Source organism: Melampsora larici-populina (assembly GCF_000204055.1).
Source record: "Melampsora larici-populina 98AG31 unplaced genomic scaffold MELLAscaffold_10, whole genome shotgun sequence".
NCBI classification, from domain to species: domain Eukaryota; kingdom Fungi; phylum Basidiomycota; class Pucciniomycetes; order Pucciniales; family Melampsoraceae; genus Melampsora; species Melampsora laricis-populina.
This window is the reverse complement of record NW_006768774.1, coordinates 1,529,860-1,557,361: the sequence shown is the minus strand read 5'-3', so window position 1 is coordinate 1,557,361 and position 27,502 is coordinate 1,529,860. Positions and strand designations below refer to the sequence as shown.

Here is a 27,502-nt window from a genome sequence, read left to right as displayed (position 1 = left end):
GAAGGGTTTTCGAACCCTCTGCATACGTGTACGTGACAGTCCAAGGGTCATTCTTTGACTTGAAGCCTTAGCAAAACAATAGCGAGCGAGTGGGGAGACCCTTGAGAGAACATTCGGACCAAAGGTTGCTTACATTCCTTCGCGCTTGAAATGCTGGAACGTTTGAAAACCGTCTTCATGGATCACGGACGCTGTGATGATATAAATATATCACATTATATGCGACAACCAACAGCGTCCACCATACCTGAACCACCCATACGATTGAACAGCACATGACTCCACTTACAGCCAAGATCTCAGCAATCCTTACTGCGAAAAGCAATGTACGAATATCTGCTACTTTTTTTCCTGTGTTTTCTGCTTGCATTTTAATATCTTCTCTTACCTTATAATAGCTTCAATACATCTGACTTCTTCATTTTCCTTACTAGGCCACGCTATTGCACCTCTGCTTGCGCGAAGGCGATTCAGCTTGGCACCAGAGCGAAACCAAGCTGATCTTGAAAGATCAACGAGGCGACCCCTTGCCCTGCAACCTCAGAGCTTATGGTTTGCTCATGGCGGACAACGTGCTCATACATAATCACACCTATCACATCCATGGTCCGGTGGGGGTAGATCCCAATAGCGGCGCTTTCATTAAGCACAGCTGCATCACCCAGACTTTGGTGGCGACTGTACCACCTCAACAAGGCGATCTGGCTGCAAAAGCCTGGATCAATTCGACCGGGAAGGTTCTGAGAGTTGTTTGGGACAACGTCAGTGAAGAAGGTGAATGGCACCTAACTGTTCAAGCAGAGCATGAAATCTTCAACCCGGATGTAAGCTTTCATTTGTTTGTAACGGAGACTCTTGTGCAAAGTTACTTACTCTTACGTTGATTACTTTATATAGAAGAGAACCACTTTGCGTTTCGCGATAACTTATTGCTTTGGGCATTTCTCTCCTGAGTTATCCGAGATGGAAGACATCCAAGTCAATACCATGATGACTTTCGAAGGGCTCGTCATTTCCAAAGATCAGGAAAATAATGAACTCATTGTTCAAGTGCGTTTTTCCAATGTCTCATAATCAGAAGATGTTTCTCACTCATTCACATTATTCTCAGGTGCTTAGCCATGGTTTCGTCGCCTAGATGTCAGGATATCACAGCAAGAACTCACGGAAGTGATTTGTTAAATGTCTCATTGTTGTATCTACTTGCCCGTGAAAACCTCACATTACGTTTGTTTCAAGTGTTGCAATGGTATCACCATGTTCTTGCTACATACTTGCAGAACCACTTTTGATTGAAGCACTCGTCTCGTCTCAATGATTGTGGAATCGATTGTGTCATGTGTCACATTTAATTTCAAAGGCAAACAATCGAAGCACAAAATCAAAATATTTATTTAATTGCCTACCTATCCTATGTAGATTCAAAACAAGATGTTTCAGATGAGCGCATTGGTATTACAAAATCCAAGTCCCTATTTAAACCTATTCCTATTTAAACCTGTGCCCCATGAATTCCATGTTTTTGCGCTTGTTCAATTTTTTAGCGAGCCAAACATTCCGTAAATGCACCATCTGTTCCAAAAAAAAGTTGTACCTAAGGGAGTGCATGCTACGACACATGGACGCATACCCACCGTACCATATATTGGTGAGTTCTGCAGCGGATGCATTGAACACCCACTTCCCTTCTTCTTGTATATCTGGGAATAGTTTTGGGTCAGTGAACAGTTTGCAAAATTCGTCACTTTCAGAATGAGACCGGTGGTGGAAAGGGTCGACTGGTATGACCGTCCCTTGGAATCGGGTTGTGTCGCCATTTGCGCCGTGATAGATGTGTTCCGTGAGACGACAAGCATTGTCATAAAAAACTACCTCCGGGATACCTTGAGGAAAAGTCTCCTCCAAGAAACACTTATATGTCATGTCAATACTGTTCCTAAGGTATCAATAGCATAGGGATGAAACTCACTTTGACAGCACTTATTGATTCGGCACGATAAAATGTCTTTCTTGCCAATATAATTCCACAACAGCCAACTACAAGTTGATCGTTGTGTGTACGGCACCTTGATGCTACCAGTTTCGCATGGACGTGCGATTCACCACCATCACGGGCGCCCTCGTGGGCACGGTTAGACTCGTCTGCTTCGCGTAGTCCTTCGATAGCATTGAATTCTCCGGTTTCGGCGTCCAGGTGCACAGTCGGATCAGATGGAAGGTTGGAACCGGGTCGATTAAGGATGGCAGTGAGTGAAAAGTTGGATTTGACACGTTTGGTGAACTTAGCCCACGCTTCTTTGTGGGCAGACTGGTCACACGTTTTCGATTCCGGCATAGCGTTTCTTCGGCAAGGTTGTACTTGACATCGAGTACCAAGTAGTGAGTGATGCAACGGGCAGAATCGGTCGTTTATTTTGTCGAGGGCATTTGTGCAAGGTCCTTCTGGTGGCGGTTTTCCAGACTCTCTAGCCAACTCTTCCAGTTGGGCAGTGGATGCACTGCACCGCCAGTGACCGATGGTCAATCCATCGGTCACCACCGCGCGAATTCCTGGTTCCCATTTACAAACATGTCAGTTAGGAAACAATCATCATCACGATGATAGAATGATAGATAAGAAACGTAAGTACCGTAAAACACTTCTTTGCCAGTCTTGGGATCCACTGCTTTTCTAACTCGTACACAGCTACTGCAATAGTGATCGCGGAAGCTGGTACCTTCCACATCTAGCCGCTCCAGATGGGAGCGGATAGCCTCGTCAAATCGAAGGTCGTCCGTTCCAGTCGCGGGAAGTAGGACTTGGTTTCCCCTCCGGTCTTCGTGGGCAAGCAGGTCACGAAGTTCAAGTCCGTCGAGGCACACACGCTCTGACATAGCGGGCGTATACACCTGTGCTGAGTCAAACTGAGGTACATCGCAATCATCGACGTATATCTCATTATACCAGTTCGTAAGGTTGAAGTGGGAGACACTAAGATGGAGGGTCAAGCGTGATTGATGTGTTATTAGCAATCATGAGGAGAGAAGAAGCATTAGAGAGAGAGAGACATCTGAAAACTTACTGAGCTAGCATTTGTATAACCCGGAAAAGGTGACCCAATCGATTCGTGATGTAATAGTGACAATGAACATGGATAATGTGAACATCACGACCCTGTTTCAAGGTATAATAGTGTCGGGTTTTAGCGGCCGTGTAGTAACTCGGCCGATAGGTTGCTCCACAGCCTATTTGAGCGATTGAGTCAGTTTTATTGCTATTTTCCAATACCATTAAAAACTTCATTCACCTGGGCAATCGAGTATGACCGTTTGAACTGTGTGCACACCATCCGTGTCGAATAGGTACCCATTCAGGCGAGTATGGACGTGTAAGTTACGTGCAGCTGGGCAAACGAGACAGTTAGATACCGGCGGGCGTATGAAGATTTCTGGGAGCTTGAACTGAGGGCCGAACGTGCGTATGGCGGTTTTGGGGTCAAATCGTGCCAAAGGTAACAGCAGAAAAGCTAGAGTCCATAGATCGTTGATGAGGTGCTCGGGAAGGTTGGAAGAGAGGGCTGTTGTGAGAAATGGTAGGACTGTTGGTCGGTGGGGTGTTAGACGGATTGCATGTCCAGCAATATGGTTTACCTCGGAGGCCAAGCTGATGAATCGTACGAAATCGGTGACAGTGAGGGTGGTGATTAGATTCGGACTGGTTTCCGACATCTGACGTACAAAGTCAAAGATTAGCATAGTGGAATGCGTAGCGAGGAACGTCGTTGAGGTGAGGTGGGTGCAATCGGTCGGTGAAGTTGAGTTGAGGTGATCACAACGGAGGCAGGGTTGTAGTATGTCACAGGCGTGTTTTGGGTCAGGGGTATGTGTGAATCGAAGAAGTCACACGTGTGTAGCAGTACGTCGTCAAATTGTAACTTTTGTCCAAAAGTCAAGTTCGGCTGAAGCGAGATTTGTACATACCCATAATCTCATGGCTTATGAGGGGTGATTCTCATTTTATCAGAGTCTCAGAGAATTCTCAGGCGCCCCCCGGATCCTGTAGTCTACCGGTTTTCCCCTCTTTTCTGATTTCTTTCTCGTCAAAAAGGATCAGTAAGTTTCTCTCTTTTTTTTATTTTTTATATTCTTACATTTTATCATCATCTCAATCACTTCTTTACATATTTTTGTAAACGATAAGGAAGCTTCCTTGACTTTGCAACAGTCTCTTTGGTCTGTCTAGCCTTCTGTAAAGAAATATTAATTTTCTCAGATTGAATTGCAAGTTCTTCGCGTGCTTCAATTGCTTCCAAAGGGTTATCAAATCCCAATGAAGACACCGTTTTGATGATCTGGTCTAATGCAGAAACGGCTTTATTTATTGCCTGTGGAGTGTTACATATATGCTCGAATTAGGGTGTCTCAAGTTGAATTTTTTTGTTTTTCGTTTCACACTTGGACCTTGTTCGTATTTTTCATTTACTAGCTCCAAGTGATTGAATCGAACAAAGGGTTTTGACGATTTTCAGGAAAACTCAACAGTTACTGAAGGCTCAAGCACTTCAAATTCGGCCAATTCTTCAGGAACGGCTCGCCAGGAATTCATTAATCCTTCTCTGTCTTCTGATACTCTATCAGATCCTTGAAATCCAAAGGATTCTGTTTCAAACAAAATGACTGAAAATGTCGACTCTAGAGTGTTTGGTGATCAAATCCAAAAGTACTCTCATATCATGACTAATGCTATGAGTAAAATATAAAGTGTCAGAAGATTTGTCTGACAAGAACTATGTGGAATGGAGCCAGTCCTTGATGGAGGTGTTTCAGTCACTCGAGCTTCATCATTAGGTCAAGGTGGGGAACTTTCGAAAAGCAACTCTGTCCGAGGATGAACACGAGAAGACTCGATTCAATCTAACTACCTACATCTTGCAGAGGTTGGATACAGTCAACAAAGTCAGGACCCGTAATCACCTTACTGATCCTGAAGATCCTTCAGAAATTATCTATGATCCCTATTGGTGCTGGAATTATCTGAAAAGTTATCATAATCGAATCTCTGAAGATAAATTAGAAGCTGTTACAAGGGCTCTCTACGCCTGTCAAATTTCAAAAACCGACTCACTCACCTCATTCATCGACAAGTTTGAATATCTAGTTCGCCAATTCTATTGTTTAAAAGGAGAAACATAAACATTTCTTCCAGTCTAAACCTACCCCTTAAAAATCTCTTGAATAAAGTTAACAAAACTCAATTCAAAAAATAAATGGATAATTCAAGGGCTGGATCTCCAAGTTCCAATCAAGAACAGTTAGATACTATCACAGATGACCAGATCTGATAGCATCTGACTGTTCTTGATTTGAACTTGGAGATCCAGCCCTTGAATTATCCATTAATTTTTTGAATTGAGTTTGTCAACTTTATTCAAGAGATTTTTAAGGGGTAGGTTTAGACTGGAAGAAATTTTTATGTTTCTCCCTTTAAACAATATAATTTGCGAACTAGATCTTCAAACTTGTCAATGAATGAGGTGAGTGAGTCGGTTTTCAAAATTTGACAGGTTACTAACATCTCGACTATCATCTTAGAATCAAACTGAGAGAGAGACTTACTGATTCTTTTTGATGAGAAAAGGATCAGAAAAGAGGGGAAAACAAAATTCAAAATGAGAGCAGATAACCCAAAAGTTTTTCCAATCACCCCTTGATTCCATTTCCCAATTTGTCCTTAGCTCAACTGAGATACATCCACAATTTCACCCCTTTGGTCAAATTCCTACACTAAGTCCACACATCACGTTTCTTCTCAACTGAATTGCCCAACCTCCATTTCAACCTTCTGACTGCCTGAATTGGAAAATGATCTGTGACCAAATAGGAAGATAGTAAACTCGTAAGAGGATAGTATCTCAACACATATTATATCGCTAATTCATGGCAATTAATTACTTTTTTTGTTAAATAAGATTGACAGAACACCCCACATATTTTGATGAAATTCCCTTGGTGCCATTTGAAACACAATCAAAATCCCTTCTTATTACATGCACTTGTGAACATTTACTATCATGGACTGCTAACAGATTTCAGAAAACTAATAAATTGTCTGAAAGTACAAAGCAGTATACATTTTGTATGAAGACAAAAACCATGATAGATAGATTAGAAACGCATTCACCAGACCTTCTTTGACCATGAACAGATTTTCCTAAGTATCTTCTTATAATGTGTTGGTCGCCTGAAGCAGGCAAGATATCTTTCAGCAATTGCCCTGTTTAGATCACACTGAGAATTTTTTGAATGGAACTGTAGGAAAAGAGCTAGAGCAGGGACCTCCTGAGGCTGGGTGCAAGAAAGGCTTTTCATTTGATGAAGGAATTTCCTCATAATCACACACATCTCGTCAAATTTTCTCACCACCATCGTTTCTAAGGTCCTTTGTAAATCCTTTGTCTCTTCAAGGCTTCTTATCATCAAGAATATATCAATATCTTTGAATAAAGCAACCATGAATCATTTTCTAATATCATCTGCTCTACCAAAAATTCCCTCATGTCTTGTCCAGAACTTAATAATCTTTACTTGATCCATGGCCTCTGTATCTCCTCGTATCTTCAATCCATATGGATGAATGTAATGATGTATTGCCAAAAGATAAACCATAGCCCTTTTTAATTGCGAAAGATTCAGCATGCACATCTAACATCAATTCTACTCATAGTGAAAACAATGCTTGCCTATCTTCATCCAAAGAGTTGAGATAATCCATCACAGTGTCCAATTGCTCTCTCAAAGTCAAGCAACACCAAGCCACAAATGCCTTCTTTACCTCAAGATCAATGGGATTGATGGCTTTAAGCACTTCAATTAATTCTGTTTGCATAAATTGAGTTTCCAGAACAAGTTGAAGTGGTGGATTTTCTTTGACCGCAACGTAAAATTTCATTCTGTCTAGTTTGGGTTGTCCGTGCCATATTAAAAAGTTATCTTTCAAGAAATTGATGATAATAATATACGCTTAGCTCACCAGATATCCACAGTTTGAAAAGTGGCTTTTGATCTTTTGGAGACCAATCCCCAGCGAGCTTTATACCATATTTCCCCAGTCCCTTCTGTATGGTTACAAAATCTATGAGGTCCCTAAGAGTATCATAATTGGATACCAGGATACAGTGAGAAATCCATCACTCAAGCCTATATAGACATCAACTCACTTTCCATGCTCAACCTCTTCAATACACTCTTTGTATCTTTGTTCAGACATGTCTATGGTTTTGAGTAATGGATCCCTCCACTTTGCATATTTGTCTGGAAATACATCTATAAGATCTGTTGTCATTTCCTCCATCTTGATTAGCTCATGATGAATGATCTGCAAAATTTTGAATGGTACGTTTTTCAATGCAAGAAGCTGCCATAAAATTTGAAAGAATGCTATTTGTTCTGATAAGCTTGTGTATAGTACACCCAACTTGATGTTCTCAAAAATCCTTGTTATTTTCTCCTCCCAGGTTTCTTGTTCTGATAAAATTAGCTCATTCATCTGTGATATCATCTTTGGATAGAGCAATGGATGGTATTGTTGTCTGTATTTTATTTTTTCATTACTTACATAGCAAATTGCTTCAGTCTGGAACATTCTTGCATTTGATCTCTTTTCTAAAAAGTTTATGTATTGATGTATTACCTTTTTTCCAAAAATTGATGAACTCATCAGATTGTGATTGATTGAATTCAGTTGAGGGGTTTATGTGTGTGGAGAACATATCCCAGTCTATCTTGTCTCCCCCATGCCTTGATTTGGCTAATATAGACATGTTGAGGCATAGTACACGTCTGATAGTGATCAACTCACACACCTTCAAAATCAACTATATAGCAAGATGATAACTCACATATCTTTTGCAGCCTAGGGATGCTTGATTTATGTCCAGTCCAAGTATCGACTGATGCAATGTGAAAGCCGTGCGTATAGATACCGGATTGTATCATTGACTGGATCAAGACATAGCAGTAAGTGAGCTTCATTTTTTATCACTGATATTGATGACCTAAGATATACATCTCTATCAAATCCAGACAAGCATCTAAATTGTAAGATGATGATGAAGGAAACCACTCTAAGAAAGCTATCTCTTCAAATCCATATACACTCTTCTACACCACACTCCTATATACTTATCTATCAGTTTCAGTTCCATTATGGTCTGAATTTGCTTGCGCATTTCTTGTGAGCTTTGGACCATACATGTTCCATGGTTGAAAGTTTGTAATATACATCTATATGGCGTCAAATTCAAAAGACATGTCTCTCAAACCATGCGCCATTCGATTGCTTGCTTCTCTCCAACCTGTTTTGGGTCACTAACAAAGGAATGAATACATTACCATAATTTGAAGATATTGCAATTTTAAATGTTTTACTTATGATCCTTTTCAATATTTTGATCTCATCATGTCAAGAAGATGACCAGATGCTGAATGCCAAAGAGAGAAAAAATCCTCTAAAAATATTTGATTGCTGATATCTCATACTGCAACATGTTCAAATAGGACTATCGGCACTGACTCCTCAGGATTAACTTGGTATCCCAGTCCACCTAAATCAAAATGTGGAAACCTATGATATACTCTGCTGTAGTAAATCAGAAAGCTGTATCATTGTTAAATTGCAAAACATCCAAATATACTGGTCACTTCTGCATAGATTTTAGTGCAATCAACAGTAGAAAGTGATGTTCACTTTGAATCCAGATCGATGAGGGGCAAGCTGATGATACCGACTCAGTTTTGAATGTCAATGTCGACTAATCCATTACAATCTAGCCTCTGTAGGACAAGACACATGAATCATGATCTAATATACGGGTAGATACACCTAAACGTCTTGCCAGTGGAATTGTCTACATTTCACACCTCAGTCTCTCCACTTCATACTCATTGCACTTTTGCAATATCACCTTCAAATGTAACAAAGCCTCCGAAAAAGACACAACCATACAAATCAAAGTCGACCGGAACAAATGCTGTTAAAGAGAGAGAGGAGAAAGATAAAATTCAGTTTAGGGTTTGAACCCGAAATTAAAACATGTGATGAAGGGTGATTAAGTGATAGACAAGAACATTATAGTAATATATATATACGTATATAAATAGAGGACAACAGATATCGTTTCTTTTCAGTCTTGGGTTTTATTGATATGATCGATCAATGATACTCTTTACCAATTCGGGACTACTAGCGTACCAATCCAGGATCACGATTCCAAACCTTTTACCTCGGTTATTGGAAAGATACTCAGTTAAACCAGAATTGACACCAGCCGTACCATTTCCCCCCACAGCTAACATCTGAACAAATCAAATCAAAAAAATCAGTACTTGGATCACTAAGAGAAGTCGACGTAGGATTTTTTAGACTCAACCTGTGGAGTCACCGGTGGAGTGTTTCTTAGCGCCCCTCCACTTGCAAACGAAATGTAAAGTTGATCTGAATGCTTTGGTCCAGACGCCCGAATAAGATTTTCCACTGTGATTTCTAATTTCCATGCGACTTTATCTTCAAATGTACTTGGATTTGGCAAAATATTGTAGAAATCTTCTATATATGCTGTTGCGCCAGTGCGCTCGTTGTATACCAATGCAAACGATGGATCGTTGTCATTGAATTGAGATGGTGGAAGTGCGATACCGAGCATAGGCGAGTCCCATTGAATCCTTTGAAGAAATACAAGTTTTCCACGTGCTTCTCCTAGTGTTCCAAGCTGGAACGAACAAAAGGAGGCATAAGCTATCTTGTAGGCGTACACCTAGAAAGAGTACGACATACAGTACCGTTCTTCTGGACCCAATACCGTGAGCCTAGCTCGTTTGTTAAGAGTTCGCGGATCATGCTCTGAAGCTTTGGCGAGGATGGTTGACCACCTGATGATGGATTAGCAAAAGTTGCATTATCTACCTTCATTGAGATAAGAACTGTTTCTGTTGGATGATCGTCTAGCCAGCGATAGAAGCCGAGTAATACATCCGGAAGAGTTGCTGTAGAGCTTTGAAGGGCACTAGCTAATCAAGTCAAAGCTGGATTGTCAGTAAGCTCACAAGAGGAAAATTGGGCACACGAAGTACATACCATGAAAAAAGCCTAGCTCTTGTGACCCGGGAAGAAAACCTATTCTCAAGTCTAAGAATCGAATTCCGTCGCCAAGCATTTGAAATAAGCTACGGTCCTAGATGATGAAAACCTCAAAGTCAATACCACAGGCAATGAGCGAGATTTGATCCAACTCTTGGGCTGCCACTCACCTGACATTGATAAGCTATTGCGGGTGGTAGTTGACCAGTGATATTAGTCATAGAACTCTGCGTTGCTTCGGTGTAATTCCCTACAAGGCAAAAGTAAAGTATCAGTTTTGGTTTGCTCCAAAAAAGAGATTGATTGGCTATGCAGATTCTTGCATCAATTTACAAGTTGCTGAGTCATGGGTTCCAGGAATATTCATATCTATTAGTGGGGTATGATCTGGTACATCAGCCATCCAGTCGGCAAGCGGACCATTGGATTGGTTATAAAAACCTGTGATTTGATTTTTTTGAGCAAATTTGAGTGCATCAGTCAAGGGGATTGTTTGTAGGGTGAGATCACAGATGAGGAACAATTATTCCACTTACCAAGTATAGGACTAGCTGCCAGTATACGCCTTTCACTTTGATTCTGGGTACCATAATCTACCCCGACTTCAACGTCGATCCCAATTGCTACCTCATCACCCGAAAAAATCAGACCATGAGGTCTCTGACTAGATTGTGTTGGTGAAGTTTGAAGTCCGATTGCGCCAGATGAATAAAAAGTGACACCGATATAGGCAACAGTGACGACAATGTATATCAGATTTCTGATACAAGATCGAATCATTGTAAAACCCGAAGAGTGTTGTTGATTTGGATGATGAAGTAAGATCCGCGGTTCGTTCAGAGAGATATGAAGATTATTATTATTTTGACGAGAAGGCCAGCTCGATGAGATTGGTGTTAATGGCGTTGTTCTATGAGATTGATCTATTGGATGATGAGAACTTGCTGGCGTCCTAGAGTTATGATATAATTATGGGGTAAATAAGATTACGCAATGAGATGCGAGATGGTATGTATGTATATTAAGATGGGGAATAAACGGGGATGCCAAAATAAGACAAAGAAGGTTAGCCTGTTATAATTATTATCAACCGAGTGATTCTATACAAATTTAAAGAGTTGGCTAAAAAGGCTTTAAGACTGAAGTTACATAGGAATTCGAATAGAGAGCAAGTGGAGGTGGTAAGAATTAAAACGTTACGAAACCAGGATGAGGGAAAGATGAAGCAAAGTAACTTGCATTTTAGAAACGCACTACAGGATGACCTCCCGAATCGGCACGCTACCATGTAACTAACTTGACCCTATGCTGAGCGCTGTGAATTAGATTCTAGCACTTGAAATCAACCTATGAGGTCCTTAGACTCTGGTTGGATGATTCGTTTTATGCTGTGTATCAGTTCAACTCTTGCTAAGCGAGGCTTGTGTACAGTTTACTATACGATGTTATCCAACCAACAGGCGATCGAGAAACGTGAGATGAACAGACTTTTAAAAGCGTTTCAATTTCTTAAACTGCAAGTGACGTAGTAGGTGCTGCGACTCGAATGCTGAGGAGTGGTGTGGGCTTGCATCACAGCAAGAGTTTTAGTAAAGATCGATGTGCAATTTAAAACTTAAATCCAACATGCCATTCGAAATTTAGTCATAACCTGTCTTGTCCTAACATTTTATCACTTTTGAATAAATTCCTCAACAGTCCTCAATCGAATTCGATCATTAATTGCTCATCTGATGATACATTTTATTATTCCCCATCACCCGTTCTCCATGATACCTCATCACGCTCGAACCCACACGAGTCTTAAACTTTCCCTCCACCTAATCCTCACCCAATCTAACTGATTGAATTTGCAACACTTTTCAACTTGTGCCACCATGTAATCTTGACCACATACTACACACCTAGTCCACAACTCTAATTATGACCCCCACTGCTCTCACCCAACGAGGAATATCCAGTAAAAATCATATTTGACAGCTGAAGAAGGACCCTATGGACAAAAAGACCAATGAATAAGTGCTGAGTTAGCATCTTCATAAAGTTTTCAACATGATCAAGCAATTACAGTACTCAAAGCTAAAAGGTAGAAGCTGACTCCTTTGGAAATCCTACTTCTTTGTTTTCAAAAACCAGGCCCCAACCATAAAAACTGAGATTTCTTGGTCCTTGCCACCAGTTACCTACTTTGTGGAAAACCTGACCAACCACCCATATGGCTGTCAGGTTCCATCCACAGCTCAAACCAACAGCCAGTGTCATGTTGGTGAGTTTTTGGTCACACAACTTGATAGTTGGCATCACAGTGTCTGTGTCCTTGTAGCACGTTGGCATGCACACACAAAGTTGTTTCCCTCAAAAGACCCTTCAAAGAGGTTCCACAACGGGTGCTCTTTGCCTTAGCAATCTCTTATCAATTGCAACACTGAGACTCAATTGACCCCAGCTGCTGACAAAGGATTCTGCAAAGACATAAATACAGTAAACCCTGTACTATCCGTTACTCTTGGTGGAAGCCCTTGGTACCAGGTTTGAAAGGCTACCGGATTTGAGAATTTCAAAAAAAATCAAAAAAAAAGTCAAAAAAAATCAAAAAAAATCCTCTCAGCTCTTATAAAGCCCTCAACATGCCTCAAATCAAGCCTCTTCACGCCGGGATTATGACAAATGATCAAAAGAAAAAGCTGTGTGAGAAGCACACACAGTGTCCAAAGATGAAGCAATCAGATCTAGCTAAATGGGCAAAACATACTTTCAATCTCCTCAAGATACCTGGGCAAACTACAATCTTGGACATCCTCAAGAAAAAGGAGAATTATTTAGGAATGAGCTCAGCAGAACTCTCATGTAAGCGACAAAGGATAGCTCACCATCCTGAGCATGACACTGCCCTTGCCAACTGGGTTTTCCAGTGCAAGCATAATGGAACTCGCCTGACTGGTCCCCTTATCCAGGCCAAGGCAAAAATCTTAGCTGATCAAATGAAGATACCTGATCAGGATCAGCCAAGCTTTTCCAAAGGTTGGCTTGAAAGCTTTCAAGCACGACACGGGTTTTGAAGTGTAAAGACACACGGTGAATCAGGCTCAGCAGACTTTGCGGCAATTCAACAAAGTTTACCCAAAATCATCGAGATGACCAACAAATTTGCTCTCAAGGACATCTTCAATATGGATGAAACTGGGCTTTTCTACTGCCTGACTCCAGACCGTACAATTGCATCTCAACAAATTGAAGGAGCAAAGAACAATACGACTCGCATTACAGTTGCATTGACATGTAATCCTGATGGCTCGCAAAAACCACTTCTCTTTTTTATTGGACATGCGGAAAAGCCTTGATGCTACAAAAAGAAGACCGGAGAACAGCTTAGTTTTTACTATCGCAGCAACAAGAAGGCTTGGATGACTGGTGTGCTCTTCCAGGTAAGGGATCATCATGAAGATCTTATTTCAACTGATTTACTAACAGGACCACTTTTCTACAACAGGAGTATCTTGTCAAATTGAATAATGAGATGAAAGCTCAAAATTGAAACATCTTATTGACTCTGGACAATGCCCCCTCCCATGTTATCTCAAATGCCGAGCTACCCAATCTCACTCTTCTCTTCTTGCCACCAAACGCGACCTCCAAGATTCAGCCTTTGGATGCTGGGATCATCGCAGCCTTCAAAAGGCACTATTGAAACTATCAACTACAGAATGCGATTGACCACGAGGAGATTGGATTAAACAAAAACATTTATAAAGTGGATCAGCTTCAAGCAATGAAATGGGTCCAGATGGCTTGGAAAGAAATCTCAGAACAAACTATTCAAAACTGCTGGAAGCATACAAAGATAATCTCACCTTGCAATCAAAATGGAAAGATACTTGAGTGCCTGAAAGCGATGATCCAATTGAAAACTTTGAAGAGTCTCGGATCGAAGAGCAGTTGACTTCTCATCTGACTATTCTTTGTGTCCAAGATCCGATGGCCATCAGTGACTTGCTCAATCTGGATGCTGAGAACAACACTCACATGACTTTGACCAACAGCGAGCTGATTGAGGCCGCAGTGACTGTGGAAGACAAGGTCATTGTGATTGAAGAGGACGAAATCAAGCCGGAACTTCCCCTAGGACGACAGACCAAAGCCCTTATTGATGTGATTCGAACTGTGACTGAACAAGGCAATCCAAACATTTCTACAAGTGTTGTCCAATCGCTTCAAGTGATTTTGAGTGAGGTGAGGGAGGAGAGACGGATTGAAAGGGAGAGTTGGGTGGTTCAGACAACCTTGAAGGACTTTTTACACCCCAATGTTTGACCTTTGGGGTCCTTTTATAGTAAAATACAGTCTTTTTTTCTCCCTGTTTTACCTGGTACTTTGCAATTTATCAACCGGATAGCATCTAAGGCAGGCTACCGGTTATTTAGCTGGGAACCGAGCTGGTGGTTTGCTACCGGATTTGGCAGGCTACCGGGTTGGAGAGTACCGGATAGTACAGGTTTCACTGTAAATCATTATTTGCAAAGGGTGCTCAACAACAATCTCAGTCTAAATCTGACCAAAAGACTTTGAGATCTGTTTCAAAACTCTCTGTGTGTGCATGCCAACATGCTATCAGGATATTGAGATGGTGCACAAGGAAAAGGAAATACCAACAGGATAAGCAAGTGCAGGGTTCTTAAAGCGCCATAGTTTTGGGCAACATATTAGTTTTTTCTCCCGCCAAAAAACAAAACTAAGATCCCAGATTTACAAGAAGTCAGAATTTACCTTTTAACTTTGAGTATCACTAAAATAGAATGCAGTTTTCAATACGCTCATGCTATTGATAATGCCAAAGTTACATTTTTCAGTGATACAACTTCAATTTCACTGTATGGGCAAGTATTTCAGACTCTTAACAGCTTCTTCACCATAATCACTTAGCCATCTCATGAGCCTTGTAAGGGAGCAAAGGGAAACCTGTATCAGGGGAAGTACCTAGACCAATTCAGTGGTCAAGGGTAGTTTGAAAACTTGGTCTATAGTGCATGGAGGCAAGACCTTGGCAATTTGGGATCAAGTAAATACAGGTAAATACTTGATAATTTCCCCTTTTGGCCCTGCCAGCTCAAATTTCAGGTCGGTCAATCTGGTTGGATTCTAGTTTTTTCATTAAAATTGTTTGCTGCTCTTTCAACTCAAGCTTGGATTACTGTCCCAAGTCAACAAGCTCTTGGGTTACAAGTTGTTCTGTTGCTCAACTTCCTATGACAAAAACTCACAGAGATAAAATACATTTTCCAAAGAAGATTAATTCTTCAGAAAAAAAAAACAAGAAATCATTATTTTTCTCCAAAAAGATATGCAGTGATTTCTCTGGATGAGAGCAGTCCAAAAGCTGAGAAAAAAATGAAAAAGGTGATGTCTTGGTATAGATATACTCTTTTGAAAAAAAAACAACCAAAAAGATATGCATGGAATGCGCTCAATGAGAGCATTCCAGAACTCCAATCGGCTGGTTGGTACAATAGGTTTTGAGGTGTAGCAATTGTTTCAGTCCTTCTTTTGAATTTGACAACAATTTGCCTCCACGCACTATACAAATACCATGGAGTACATATCAATTTATCAAGGTGTGTGGGGCAGAAAATCAGACTATAATCTCAGTTCACTACATTGTACTATGTTCCATGAAGACACCCAGCTAAGTCCATGTATAGAAAACATATATAAGGCTCATCTCATGTCTTGTTGTGAAACAAGAATATTTGAAACTTTTGTACAAAGAAACAACTGATCAAGTAAGTTTGGAATAAAAGTTTGTCTGGAAGAGGAGTGAAATAAGGGAAGTGTATGTTTTACTTAAATTTTGGTCATCAAATACAAAGTTGTCTGTGATATATCTAAAGCAAAAAAACACTGAGGGGTTCTATCTATGAAGAATTGATTTATACAAAGTAACTTATATCCTGGGACACCTTTGACATGATCAAACAACAAGATTTACCTATGTAAAACTATGGGAAATTGGGTAAAAAAGAGGTAATGTGAGATTACAAGTTGGATGTAGGGGTGTTATGAATCATGATCCTCACAGTCCACAGACTCCAGATCAAGTGTGGGACTGTCACAGACCATGACACTTACATGTAGCCCCTGAGCCAGGCAGCTACAATTTCACATGTTGCTTGTACTCTATTTCCCTTTCCTCTGACAGAGATGTTGAAGTAATTTGGAAAGAAAGAGAATTCTAAACAAACTTTAGATCATTGATGATGATGATATATCTCACAGTTGCAGAATAGCATACACAGAAGAATCTTCAATATTTATGGTGTTCAAACATGTGCAAGAAATTTGCAAAACCAATGTGCAAGATCCGTGCAAGATCCGTGCAAGAAATCTTGCACGGATCTTGCTTAATTAATTTTTTTGCAACCCCCTGCTGTATGTATCTCATCAAGGGCAAACTGAGTCCTCGAAGCGGGGAAGCCTAGGTTCACACATAACTTTCTTAAGTCTGCAAGTTTTGTGGAAGTTCTATGCAAGATGTTTAAAAGAACTTGCACAGAACTTTCTTGCAACTTGCAAATTTCTCGCGCATGTTTGAACGCCATAATTCATGGTAAAAAAAAAATAAAACTTGACAATCAACAAAAAACACTCTATGCCTTAATATTTGTGGTCATCATATCTTATCTTACTTTCAAAAACAAGGTGGCCCATTCTAAAAAATAGATATGTAGATTTTCTGAAGTCATTTAATCTTCAACATGAAAGGTAAAAAAGACATTTAGAAAGAACTTAAAAATCATGACTGAGACACTAAACCTAAAGCCAAACATCATCTTAAAAAAATCATGACTCTGTCTTTATCTTTCCAAGGATATTTTAGAAATAAATTAGCACTCTGGTATGAATGTATGCAACAAATGTGAAAGAAAGACAAAAGAAAGTATGTAGATGATTTGAGGACTTGTGTTTTGAAGAGAAGGTCACAGTTGAAAGTATTTCAAGATCACAGTCCTTCCATGAATTGTAGATGATACTGACACAAAGGAATCTCCAGCTGGATTCTTAGGTGAAAGATCATCACTCTGAAAGTAGAATATGGGTCATGTAGTCTTAGACATACAATTTTGCTCTAGTCCTATTTATGGATGTATAACTTTCATTGTTTGAACCACTTTTCTGCTCTCCCTTGTCTGGTCTGCCTATAGAAAACAGTCATCAACAAACCTATTGAAGTTGGATCACACCTGGTATTTCTTGAGTCTTTGCTTCTCCTGAGGAACAAGAACCTCATACTGTATGTTGAACTTTTTGGCACATAAGGCTGTAAGGTTTAGTATATACAAGAGGAAAACACTTTACTTGTTTTCCAATCACCTATAAGTTATGCCTTTAATACAAATATGTAAGCTGAAGAAATCAATTTATTCTTGGTTCTGATGAGATTGACTGAATTATTTGTACCCAAGAATTAAACTTTAAAAAGATTGTTAAAAGTATTTGAGGGTTAAGTCAAAAGTGTAAGATTTTGTTGAAATCATTAAATCAAAATTGCCTACTTAATCAATTTTTTGTTTGGAAAAAAGTGAGCAAATGGTCTTTTTCTGATGTATGAGAATCATCACATAGAGTATTTTTTGATGATTATTTCTCAGTGTCAAGCAAAGTGCAATGAGGATTCCAAAGATTCCCTTTACTATTTTACTGAGGCTTCTGACCTGCACAAGAAATTTGAGGCCTGGGTTTCTTTTCAGTATATCTTCCAAAAAGATGCTGAGACACCTATTGAACTTTGTTAACTTGAGTATGTTGATTTACATGGAGTGAACGTGAAGAATACTTGAGGTCAAGCTGTTCAAGCCCATTGATAAGTGGTCCACCAGGTGAGGGAGTTGATTTCCATTTGCTCAAGTTCTTTTCTTTTCAAAAGTTCAAAAATCACGCCTGACGCGTTGTGACGAACCTGTTGCCCTAAAATGAAGCTGGTTCTATAAAGCTAAGGAAGTTTCATCGCCAATTGATCCGGGTTTTGTCAGGGGAGAGTTTGTGAGGACAGAAAGCACTTCACGCTACTTCAAGTTCCAGAGATAGCAAAATCGATTTAGCAGAGTGGGTTGTTCGATGGAAAAGCTCTGGAAGGTTTTGATGATGAAGATCGAAGATTGTTTTTTTCGATATAAAGATTTGTGGTAGAAGATATGCTGAGATTGAGGGAAAATGGTAACGGGATTTTTGTGTAGGTTTTTTCCTAATTTGGAAATATAGAATAGTTAAATCCGAAGATGAGGGATTGATGTTCGGAAAAGGAGAATGTCGATGGGCTGTATAGAAAGTGAGAATGAAGTCAATGAAGATACATATACAAAAGATAAGTGAGAAAGATGAATGAAAGAGAAAGATAGAAAGAAGTGAGAATTGATTGAATGATGAGTGTTTAGTACTGAGATGGCAAAAAGTCAAGCTGAGTTTGAGTTGAAATGAAAAAAAGCTGAGCAGAATAGAAAATTCAAATCAAATCATTCTCAGCATCAAATTCACCATATCAATCAACCTCATCAATCAACCTCACCATCACCCATGAAGTTCAAGTTCTTTCAAAGATAAAGAGAAAATCAAATCAAACCAAACCATCAAACCATGTCAGAGACACTGAAGCTTAAACTAGAATCTAGAAAACCACAAACTGGGAAATCAATCAAACATTCGATTCTTAAAACCACATCAAGTTCTTATAATCCATATTCAAGAAGAAAACCAAGTCAATCGATCAATTCATTCAATCAATCAAATCAAGATCTTAATCAAGTCGAACATGGTATCGTAGCTGGTTCTTCTCTATTCCAATCTACTCATCTTCAAAATCAACCACCAAATCAACCAACACAGAAAAGTAGTTTACTTGGTAAATGTGTGGGTTGGTTATTCGGTGCTCATTCAAAACCACCATCAACTACAAATCATCAAATCGATTCTTCAATACCATCAAATCAACTCACCATCAATCAATCTCCTTCATCCTTACCAAAACTTTCAAATCTCTCATCATCTAATCTTAATCATCCTCCTTTATCATCTTCTTCCTCTTCTTCTTCTTTCTTACAACCTCCTCCATCGCGTCTAACTCCTTCTATCACTTTACCTCAGCTTTCTGCTCCTCAGCAACCTTGGTATCGATCTCAATCTCCTTTTATCCCCTTTCCTTCTCAACCTAATGGCATTCCAACCTCTACTTCTACTTCTTCACTCTCTTTTGCTACTCGAAGACCTCGTGTCACTCCACATGCTCAACTTCAAATCTTTCCAACCGATACATCTTCATCTAATCATCATCAAAATCAATCAAATGATCTCAATCCATCATCTGAACTTCGAATGAGATCCGTTTCACCTTATAGGAAATCGGTGATCCGATCATCTGCTTTAAGTCCAGTTCATCAAAGATCAACTTCACCCTTCCGACAGCAAACTAATCTATTCAATCGACCACCACCACGTTCATCTAACCTTAATGATACCAATCGAAGAGGAACAAGTGTCTTTAGTTACCGTCAAGGATCAGTAGCCAAAGATGTCGATTTTACCAATCGAAAGCGGTTTGCCGATGAAATGAGTATCAGTCCTGTTCGAAACCCGAATCCTGAAAGTGGAGGTGATCAAACTTCTTTTGTTGGTTCAGATCCGAATGGATCAATATCAAAGAAACAGATGTGTTGGGATCCTGAATTAGGATTCATGACTCAGGAACAGATGAATAATTTAAAAGCTGAAAGAGAGAGACAGAAGAGAGAGTGTAAGTTTAACTTGAGGTTTGTTTTCAATCACGATGATCTTGACTGATGTGGATGGTATTTTTGCTCAGTGGAAGGTCGACCATTCCCTAAAAATGAAGCTGAACGTATATTGGAAGCCTTGGAAAGTCGAAGGGGCGCAACCTCTGCTCTAAGTGAAGCCATGCGTACTCCAAATGTAAGTTTAAATTCTCGACTCTTTTATCACATCAACCTTGAGATTTTAATGGACTATACTCGTTTTTGTAGCTTCCTCAGATTCCTGTTCCTACACCTGCTTCGATTGCAACTCAACGTTCTAGTTCAATTCAATTACTTGCACGAAGTAAGACTAAGAATAGTTTAGCAGCCTTATATGAAGAAGAAGAATTAGAAATGTTGAATATGAGCAACAAGAAATTGATTGCACCTTTTAACAAACGAATTGAAAAAGATCGAATCAAGAGACTCGAGGAAAGGAAGGGTAAATTAAGGGAAGAGCTTAAGAAACTTCAGAGGTATGAAGAGAAATTGAATCGGGAGAATATCAATAAAGAAGTTGAAGATCAGGATATGCAAGAGGATCGTCCTAGGCGTCATAGATCCAAGTCAACAGATATTGCTAATGGAGATAATTCACAACTACGTCGATCGAGTCGCAAGATTGGAAAATTGACAAGCAGTTCAACCAAGGCTAAAGTTAACAGTGGTCGAAGAAGTCGTGATCCATCAGTGGCCGATGAAGAAAATCTTGAACCTATCGCCACTCCAAGTACTCGGATCACTAGAAGCGCATTACGGTCAAGTGCCGAGAAAAACAGTGTTGTGGGTAATGTAGACCCTTCTCCGAAAAATAAGAAGACGACCAAGACTGGTCTGAATGCGATCAAGTCACCCTCACCAATACCGGAAGCCGAAGAAGATCAAAACGCGGACAGTGTGATGGCGACGAAGCTTCTCAGTCCCGAGGTAGAAGAAAGCAACGGACCCACTGCGTTAAGATCCCTCATTCGTTCTTCTTCTGCTGCTTTACAGCCTGCCACCAATCAACGCCAACAGCGAGCCAGCTCATCACTCAGGCCTGGTCGTACATTCTCTAGTCGTCAAAGTGCTCATAAGCCCAAAGTGTTTTCAGCTCGTGAAGAAGATCTACCCTCACTCGGCGATGACGATGATGAGGATGATTCGTCTGCTTCTAAGCAAGAGATAGCTAGTTTGAAGAAAATCAAATTACCTACCACATTCCCAAGCAGTTTCAAGCTTGAGAAATTTGCATCCTTCAAACCGACTCCGACGAGTGCTCAACCTGATCAGACTCAAGATCAAACTCAAACTCAAACTAACTCTCAATCAATCTTTCAACGAATCGCTGCTCCGGCCTCTGAGAAAACAGAACCTGCACCTACTTTCTCTTTCAATAAACCAGCTAGTACTGCCAATCCTTCGCCATTCTTTTCTAAACCCGTTGATCCTACTCCTTCTGCTGCCACTCCTTCTGCGCCTAGTAACGAGCAGGTTGGGAGTACGAGTACTACCAATTTCTCTCGTATCCCGAGTGGCCAAGCACCTCCTAACTTTTTTAGTAATATCACGAGCAGTGCGACTGAAAAGCCTACACCGAAGACCAATTTGTTTGGCAACCCTGAGCCGACTTCGACCACGTCTTCCGCTGCTGCTGCTGACAAGAATGAAACTGGGAATACATCCATGGGTGTGGATAAAGAGGTTTGCTTATATTGGTTGTTTGGAAGATGCTTGTTGTGTGTTATACTGATCTTACATTACTTTTCTCATAGGCTACTGCTGCGCCTGTTGCACCGACTTCAATCTTTGGCACCAATACTGGCAGTCTTGGTTTCAATAGCAGTAATCCAAAGTCTCTCTTTGGGGCTACACCAGCACCAACAACAACAACGGAAACCCAATCTCTATTTGGCACCACTCCTACCTCATCCACAGCGGAGCCCAAATCCCTCTTTGGCAGTGCAATTACTGCGGCTCAGCCGGAGACCAAGTCGTTGTTTGGCGGTTTCGCGACATCAAACGCTACGACCGAGCCTAAGTCGATGTTTGGTAGTGCTGCCACGCCCAGTACTACAACGGAGCCTAAACTGACTTTTGACAGCAGCACCACTGTAACTGAAGCTGGCAAGGAGCCCAAATCACTCTTTGGTACTGCTGTCACTGCCCCATCAACGACGACAGCTACTAATCAGAACAACTCCAGTTCGTCCATCTTCGGTTCCTCGAATCCTACACCGAGCTTCGCATTTGGCGCTGCTACTCCTGCTGCTACAACAACTTCTAGTACGTCTCTGTTTGGAAATCCAGTCAGTAGTAATCCAATTGGCTCTGGAGGAACGAGTGGGGTTTCGACCGGGTTCAGCTTTGGTGGTGGCATTACTCCTTCGGTCTCATCACAACCTACAAATTTATTCGGTTCCAATAACGTAGAGAGTACTAAGACAAACCCGACTTCACCTTCATTGTTCGGAAGTAATGTTCAAAGTACTAATCCTGCTGGGAGTGATTTCAGTTTCAATTCGACTAATACTCCAGTTTCAAATGCTTCAACCAGTCTATTTGGAAACCCATCTGCACCTGTCACTAGCAGTGCTCCAACTCCAAGTTTTAGTTTTGGTGCATCTACGAATACGACTCTCACTGCTGCCCAACCACCGCCAGTTTCGTCTTCACCCTTTTCTTTTAACACTCCAGCCCCTGTGACTACCCCGGCTGCCACGACTTCTACACCTTTCACTTTTGGAGGCACGCCTTCGGTCACGACGAATGGAAACACTTCCTCGATGTTTGGTTCCACTGGTGTGACGGCTACACCACCAATCCAAGCTAACGGTACCTCAAATGGGTTTTCATTCGGAGCAGCAAGTGCTACACCTATTGTACCACCTAGTGCTACCCCATCTAGTAGTACATTCACATTTGGAGCTAGTACGACTACAGCAGCACCTGATAGTATCTTTGGTAAACCTGGGTCTACATCTTCTAATGGGTTCACGTTTGGTAGTGGTAGTGTTGCTGGAGGATCATCAAGTGGATCTTTATTCGGAAACGGAACTAAAGAGAATGGAACAGGCGTAATGAATACGTTTGGGACTGGATCAAGTACGATGAGTTCGTTTGGAAATGGAAATGGATTTGGAACTGGTACTGGAACTGGTACACCTGGTGTTGGAACTGCTTCAACTGGAGGGTTTACATTTGGAGCGAGTAATAATCCTCCGGTTACACCGGGTACACCGGCTGGTGGGAATGTTTTGTTTAGTATGGGAGTCAGTGGAGGTGGTAGTAATGAAAGTGTAGGAGGAGTAGGTGGGAGTGGTAGACAAGTTAAGAAATTACCGGGTGGTCGGAATAAAAAGAGATAGGATCAGTTGGAAGGATCCTTGGTTGTTGTTCTTTGGTTTGGTTTTGTTGGCGGTTTTTGTTGGTGGTTGGTGGTGGTTGGTGGTGGTTAGTTGATGATGATGTGGTTGTGTTCTTTCTCTTCATTCTCACTTTTTTATTTATTTTATTTAAAAATCTATAATTTTACTTTACTTTTTTTACTTTTTTGTTTTTCTTCTTCTGTTTTTCGTTTTCGTTTTTTTCATTTTGATTCACCAAAAATGAAATTACACAAAAAGGGTAAGAAACTTTTTTTTTTCAAATGGATTTTTTTTCATTTAAGTAGGTTTATTTACAACATAATCTTAAATATAGGGTAAGGGATATAAGATTTTTTTCTTTTGCGCATTCAAGCTTTACTGTTTTTTTCTTTTTTATTACAATGGGTGTTTTACAAAAGAATGAATAACCTTTTTTGGTTGGTTTTTTTCTTTTGAAAGAAAAAATGGGTTTGGATGTATGATATATAGGATGAGAGAGATAAGTGAATCTTCTGGTTGAGAAGTTTGAAAGTTTGAAAGTTGATAATTTGGTCTGAAAGTAGTCAAGGTTTCCTTTGATACTTGAAAGTTTTAGTTTGTGATCTTGGTGAAGGAAACAAATAGGTTGATGTTTCATACTTCTTTTCCTTGCAGTTGGTACCATATAGTTACAAAGTTTGAAAAGCTCAAGGGGCTACTCTATGTTAGAGAAGTGCAACAAGATGGCAAACTAACAGGCTGCCTCAAATGAGTCAAACTCAAGTCAAAGCTAAATATTATTTTTCTTTCATCTTCAATTGTCTAACTTGTTCTGAATTTCCTAAATTAATCACAAAAAGTTTATCAGTGCAGCAAATGAAATGCAGCAGATAAGATGACTGTGACTGGTTTTTCCGGTTTTCTCTAGAATTGACTTAACCACACCTGATCATGATGTGTGTGTTGACCACAGAATGGCTATGTCAAATCTTACTAAATGATAAAAGAAAGGATGGTCTCACAGCTAGCCATGAAAGCTGAACAACAATCATGAAGATATTGTAAAAGATTTACAGATGAATGATCACAAAGACAGATGATTGTTCAATTGAAGGATATATCTTTCTTCTATATATGCTTCAAGTTCATGCTTTGTGAAAAGAAAAAATTCAAGAAAACCTCAAAAAGTATGAGGTTTTGTACAGGGGAGAGAAGTTTTGCTGGAATGGTTGGACTTTAAAAGAGAAGAAACACAGAGAGAAACAAAATAAAACAAAATAAAACATAAAAAGATTCCAGAATATTAAGATATCTTTGCATGTTCTCCTTAACCTGAATTCCAAGGATGGACATGTTGAATAACACAAATGGATGAGATGTTTTTTTCAAAGTTTTAGTTTTATAACAAAAGAGATCAGGAAAAGAAAAGAAATCAAACCAAATGATAAATGACAAGATCTTGAGGTCATTTTGGAACACTAGATGACATTTGAACTATTCAATCACAAAATCTCATCAACTGTTCAACAGATCTGGATTGTTCACATCTACTCTGCATCATATTTTTTCCTCTGATTCTTCTGTCTCCTCCTCTCATGTCTGTCTCATGTTGTTCCATATTGATTGTCATGTATCTTGCTTGATCTCATTTGGAAGTGTTTGCTCCAATCCATTTTTTGGAGTATTCATCAGCTTGTTCACCCCCAAAAACCTTATTGGATCATGCCTATCTGCTCCTAGATGATATAAAAATGGGTTTTACATTTGCATGACCAATTCAATCTGGCTTGATAAAAATTATAGACCTGCTATGCACATACCATGCTTTTAAATATGATGTCAAAACACCAACAATCAGTCTTGAAAAAAGATTGCCATCTATTGGAAAACAAATTGCAAGTTTTAGCCCCCAACATAACATTCAAGCATGGCATATTTCTCAGCAGATTGTATGCTCTTATCATCTCACATTTGATAAGAAGCATATTTTATACTAGCATATGATTTTCTGCAACCACCACCATGCTCATAATCAAGGAAATCCATGAGATTTTAAGCACCTTTTTGGCCAACTTGAAGCACACTATTTCTTTCATGAACCTGCTACAGCCTCAGGGTACCTGGATAGGTTGGAGTCATTGTTTACTTTCTTCCCAAACAATTCAATATGCCTTCTACTTACATATTTTCATGTAGATGTATATTCAATCATGTCCTTGACCTCATATAGGGTTATGACCTGGTGAGCCTGATTCTACAGAGTACTTTATGTTCTTCCCTTCCCATTAATCTCACATGGCTTACCACTGTGCTCCAATCTTGTTCTTATCAACATCAAAACAAATCTTTCTTGCGCATCCACGTTCAGACAACTGTTGGAATGTGATGATATCCACTAGACATGCACTGTGTTTTGGTAGGGTTTTTAGAAGTATTTGAGTGTTTGATCTGTCCATGGTGTGCCCAGCTGGCCAGGCATTTCACTCAGTCGTGTCACACAAGGAAAGACTCAGGCTGATTTTTACTTAGGGTGCATTTACAGCAATTCCTGGTCAGAAATTGCCTTCTGCAAAATTTAAAGTGCTGGTTTGGTGGAGTATGTATGGTCTATTTTGACATTTTGAAATTTACAGATTCCAATTTTGGTCCAAAAATTGCCCAAGTGAACGCGCCCTGAACAGCATGTCACTCATTATGGCTCTACCACAGACCCGTGTTATTGGCTAAACCGCGCCTAACATTCTTTCAGCAGGCTAGGGCGATGAGATCTTATTTATCAGCAGAGTCAACGTATAGAGTACAAATGTACGCAATTTGTGACAGAATGCCCAGGATCTAGGACGGAAGTGGTGACAGAAAGGCAACAGGGTAAAGGCATCTGGCGAACCATACTCCAAAAGAGCGGCATTTTCTTAATAACGAGTAGTCCTTTGTACAAATGAGGTGATCGATAATGGGGCGGCAAGAGGTGAAGGGACATGCAAAGTCTTCAGTGGAAAGAAAAGGATGAAGTCATTGCATGCGGGGAACCCGTTCGGCATACACGAAGGACAAGGCGAAGTGACATAGTTTATGCTTCAATTACAACAACACCGCCGGCCTCCTAAAACAGTGATAAAATGCGTTACATGGGATGATAACCAAATGAGTTGCGAGAAAAAGATCAGTCTGATGCCGACTGTTGAGAAAGTGGATAAGAAAGCTGACCTTGATTTTTTCCTCAGCCCTCTTACTTACAAACCGGGCCTTGACAATGAAAGGTGTTGAAGGTAGACGTCCCTTTGCAAGAACTTTACCGAATCCATGGGCTGTGGTGTCGATGACTGGGACCTTGTCACCTACGGGTTTCCGCTGATCCTCTGGCAATAATGACTGAATAATTCAACCGCAAAAATATCAATGTTCTGATTACTAAATGTAAGGTAACAACCGCCCCACGTACAGCTAGCTTGTCGCAGTTGATTACTGGTCGCCAGTATTGGTTCTTGGTCTTGTGATAGTACCTCATACCAACTTTACCGAAGTAACCATAATGGTACTTATCGAAATCTAATTTAAAAAAAGTTGATCGTAAGGGAAACCAATTCGAGGGAGACATGTTTCTGATTGATTTGATAGCTAACTTGTTCGGTGATGATGTTGACCACCAGCTAAACCACGACCACCAGGATGTTTACGGTGCTTTCCCACTCGTCCGTGACCAGCAGAAACGTGACCACGGTGCTTTCGGGTGTTAGAGAATCGGGTCGGCATCTGATAGATTTTGTCCAGGGGTGTTGATGAGAGTCATGAGTTTTGAGAATGATGTTCAAAGGAATAAACAGTCAGCATGTGGACCAATGAAAAGCTCAGTATCGTGCCTCTTCTGGCGTTGAAATTGACAATCGAGTTGAATAGCTGAAAGGTGCTCACCTTGAGGTATACGGTTTGACTGACCCGCTAGTGTTGACGTTATCTTCGATTGGCTAACTTAGTGCTTGTGTGTGCCCGTTGCGAGTATTCTGGAGGAAGCGGGATATAGGTTTACAGTTTTGTGCATCTCGCTTTGTATCGCAGTCCGCAGCAGCATTGCAGGCACAACCCGACAGCCACTTGCGGCTGCCCCGGTCCTCCGACTGACCTGGTACCTGACACAAGATGACTCGTCCATTAACTCAACCTGCGACGCCCCTCGAAATCCCGCCAATCTCTGCCGTCACCTTCGACAACCTCGCTAGCTCCCGGCACTCTCAAGTCACTTTCCACTCATCACACCGAGCATTGAA

General features: G+C 40.4%; 6 protein-coding genes across 6 annotated transcripts; 3 read left to right on the top strand and 3 right to left on the bottom strand.

The window, feature by feature from the left end:
- Positions 1-275: 275 nt before the first annotated feature.
- Positions 276-1,138, top strand: MELLADRAFT_84420 (uncharacterized protein; the record flags this gene model as incomplete). Its single annotated transcript, XM_007407808.1, has 4 exons — positions 276-326; positions 435-824; positions 955-1,050; positions 1,112-1,138. 4 exons carry the CDS (start codon positions 276-278, stop codon positions 1,136-1,138), a joined length of 564 nt encoding a protein of 187 aa, XP_007407870.1.
- Positions 1,139-6,697: 5,559 nt separating this feature from the next.
- MELLADRAFT_61632 (uncharacterized protein) lies at positions 6,698-8,010 on the bottom strand (the record flags this gene model as incomplete). The annotated part of the gene is made up of 7 exons (XM_007407759.1): positions 6,698-6,933; positions 7,010-7,122; positions 7,197-7,525; positions 7,595-7,641; positions 7,670-7,786; positions 7,842-7,853; positions 7,878-8,010. 7 exons carry the CDS (start codon positions 8,008-8,010, stop codon positions 6,698-6,700), a joined length of 987 nt encoding a protein of 328 aa, XP_007407821.1.
- Positions 8,011-9,174: 1,164 nt separating this feature from the next.
- On the bottom strand, positions 9,175-11,402 carry MELLADRAFT_84419 (uncharacterized protein; the record flags this gene model as incomplete). Its single annotated transcript, XM_007407758.1, has 8 exons — positions 9,175-9,333; positions 9,408-9,746; positions 9,812-10,044; positions 10,112-10,208; positions 10,285-10,364; positions 10,448-10,555; positions 10,651-11,066; positions 11,350-11,402. 8 exons carry the CDS (start codon positions 11,400-11,402, stop codon positions 9,175-9,177), a joined length of 1,485 nt encoding a protein of 494 aa, XP_007407820.1.
- Positions 11,403-12,741: 1,339 nt separating this feature from the next.
- Positions 12,742-13,173, top strand: MELLADRAFT_84418 (uncharacterized protein; the record flags this gene model as incomplete). Its single annotated transcript, XM_007407809.1, has 1 exon — positions 12,742-13,173. The coding sequence occupies one exon, from the start codon at positions 12,742-12,744 to the stop codon at positions 13,171-13,173; it is 432 nt and encodes a 143-aa protein (XP_007407871.1).
- Positions 13,174-22,874: 9,701 nt separating this feature from the next.
- MELLADRAFT_71358 (uncharacterized protein) lies at positions 22,875-23,529 on the top strand (the record flags this gene model as incomplete). The annotated part of the gene is made up of 1 exon (XM_007407810.1): positions 22,875-23,529. One exon carries the CDS (start codon positions 22,971-22,973, stop codon positions 23,256-23,258), a length of 288 nt encoding a protein of 95 aa, XP_007407872.1.
- Positions 23,530-26,230: 2,701 nt separating this feature from the next.
- On the bottom strand, positions 26,231-27,186 carry MELLADRAFT_71355 (uncharacterized protein; the record flags this gene model as incomplete). The annotated part of the gene is made up of 5 exons (XM_007407757.1): positions 26,231-26,340; positions 26,445-26,609; positions 26,680-26,786; positions 26,861-26,990; positions 27,150-27,186. 4 exons carry the CDS (start codon positions 26,988-26,990, stop codon positions 26,308-26,310), a joined length of 435 nt encoding a protein of 144 aa, XP_007407819.1.
- Positions 27,187-27,502: the final 316 nt, after the last annotated feature.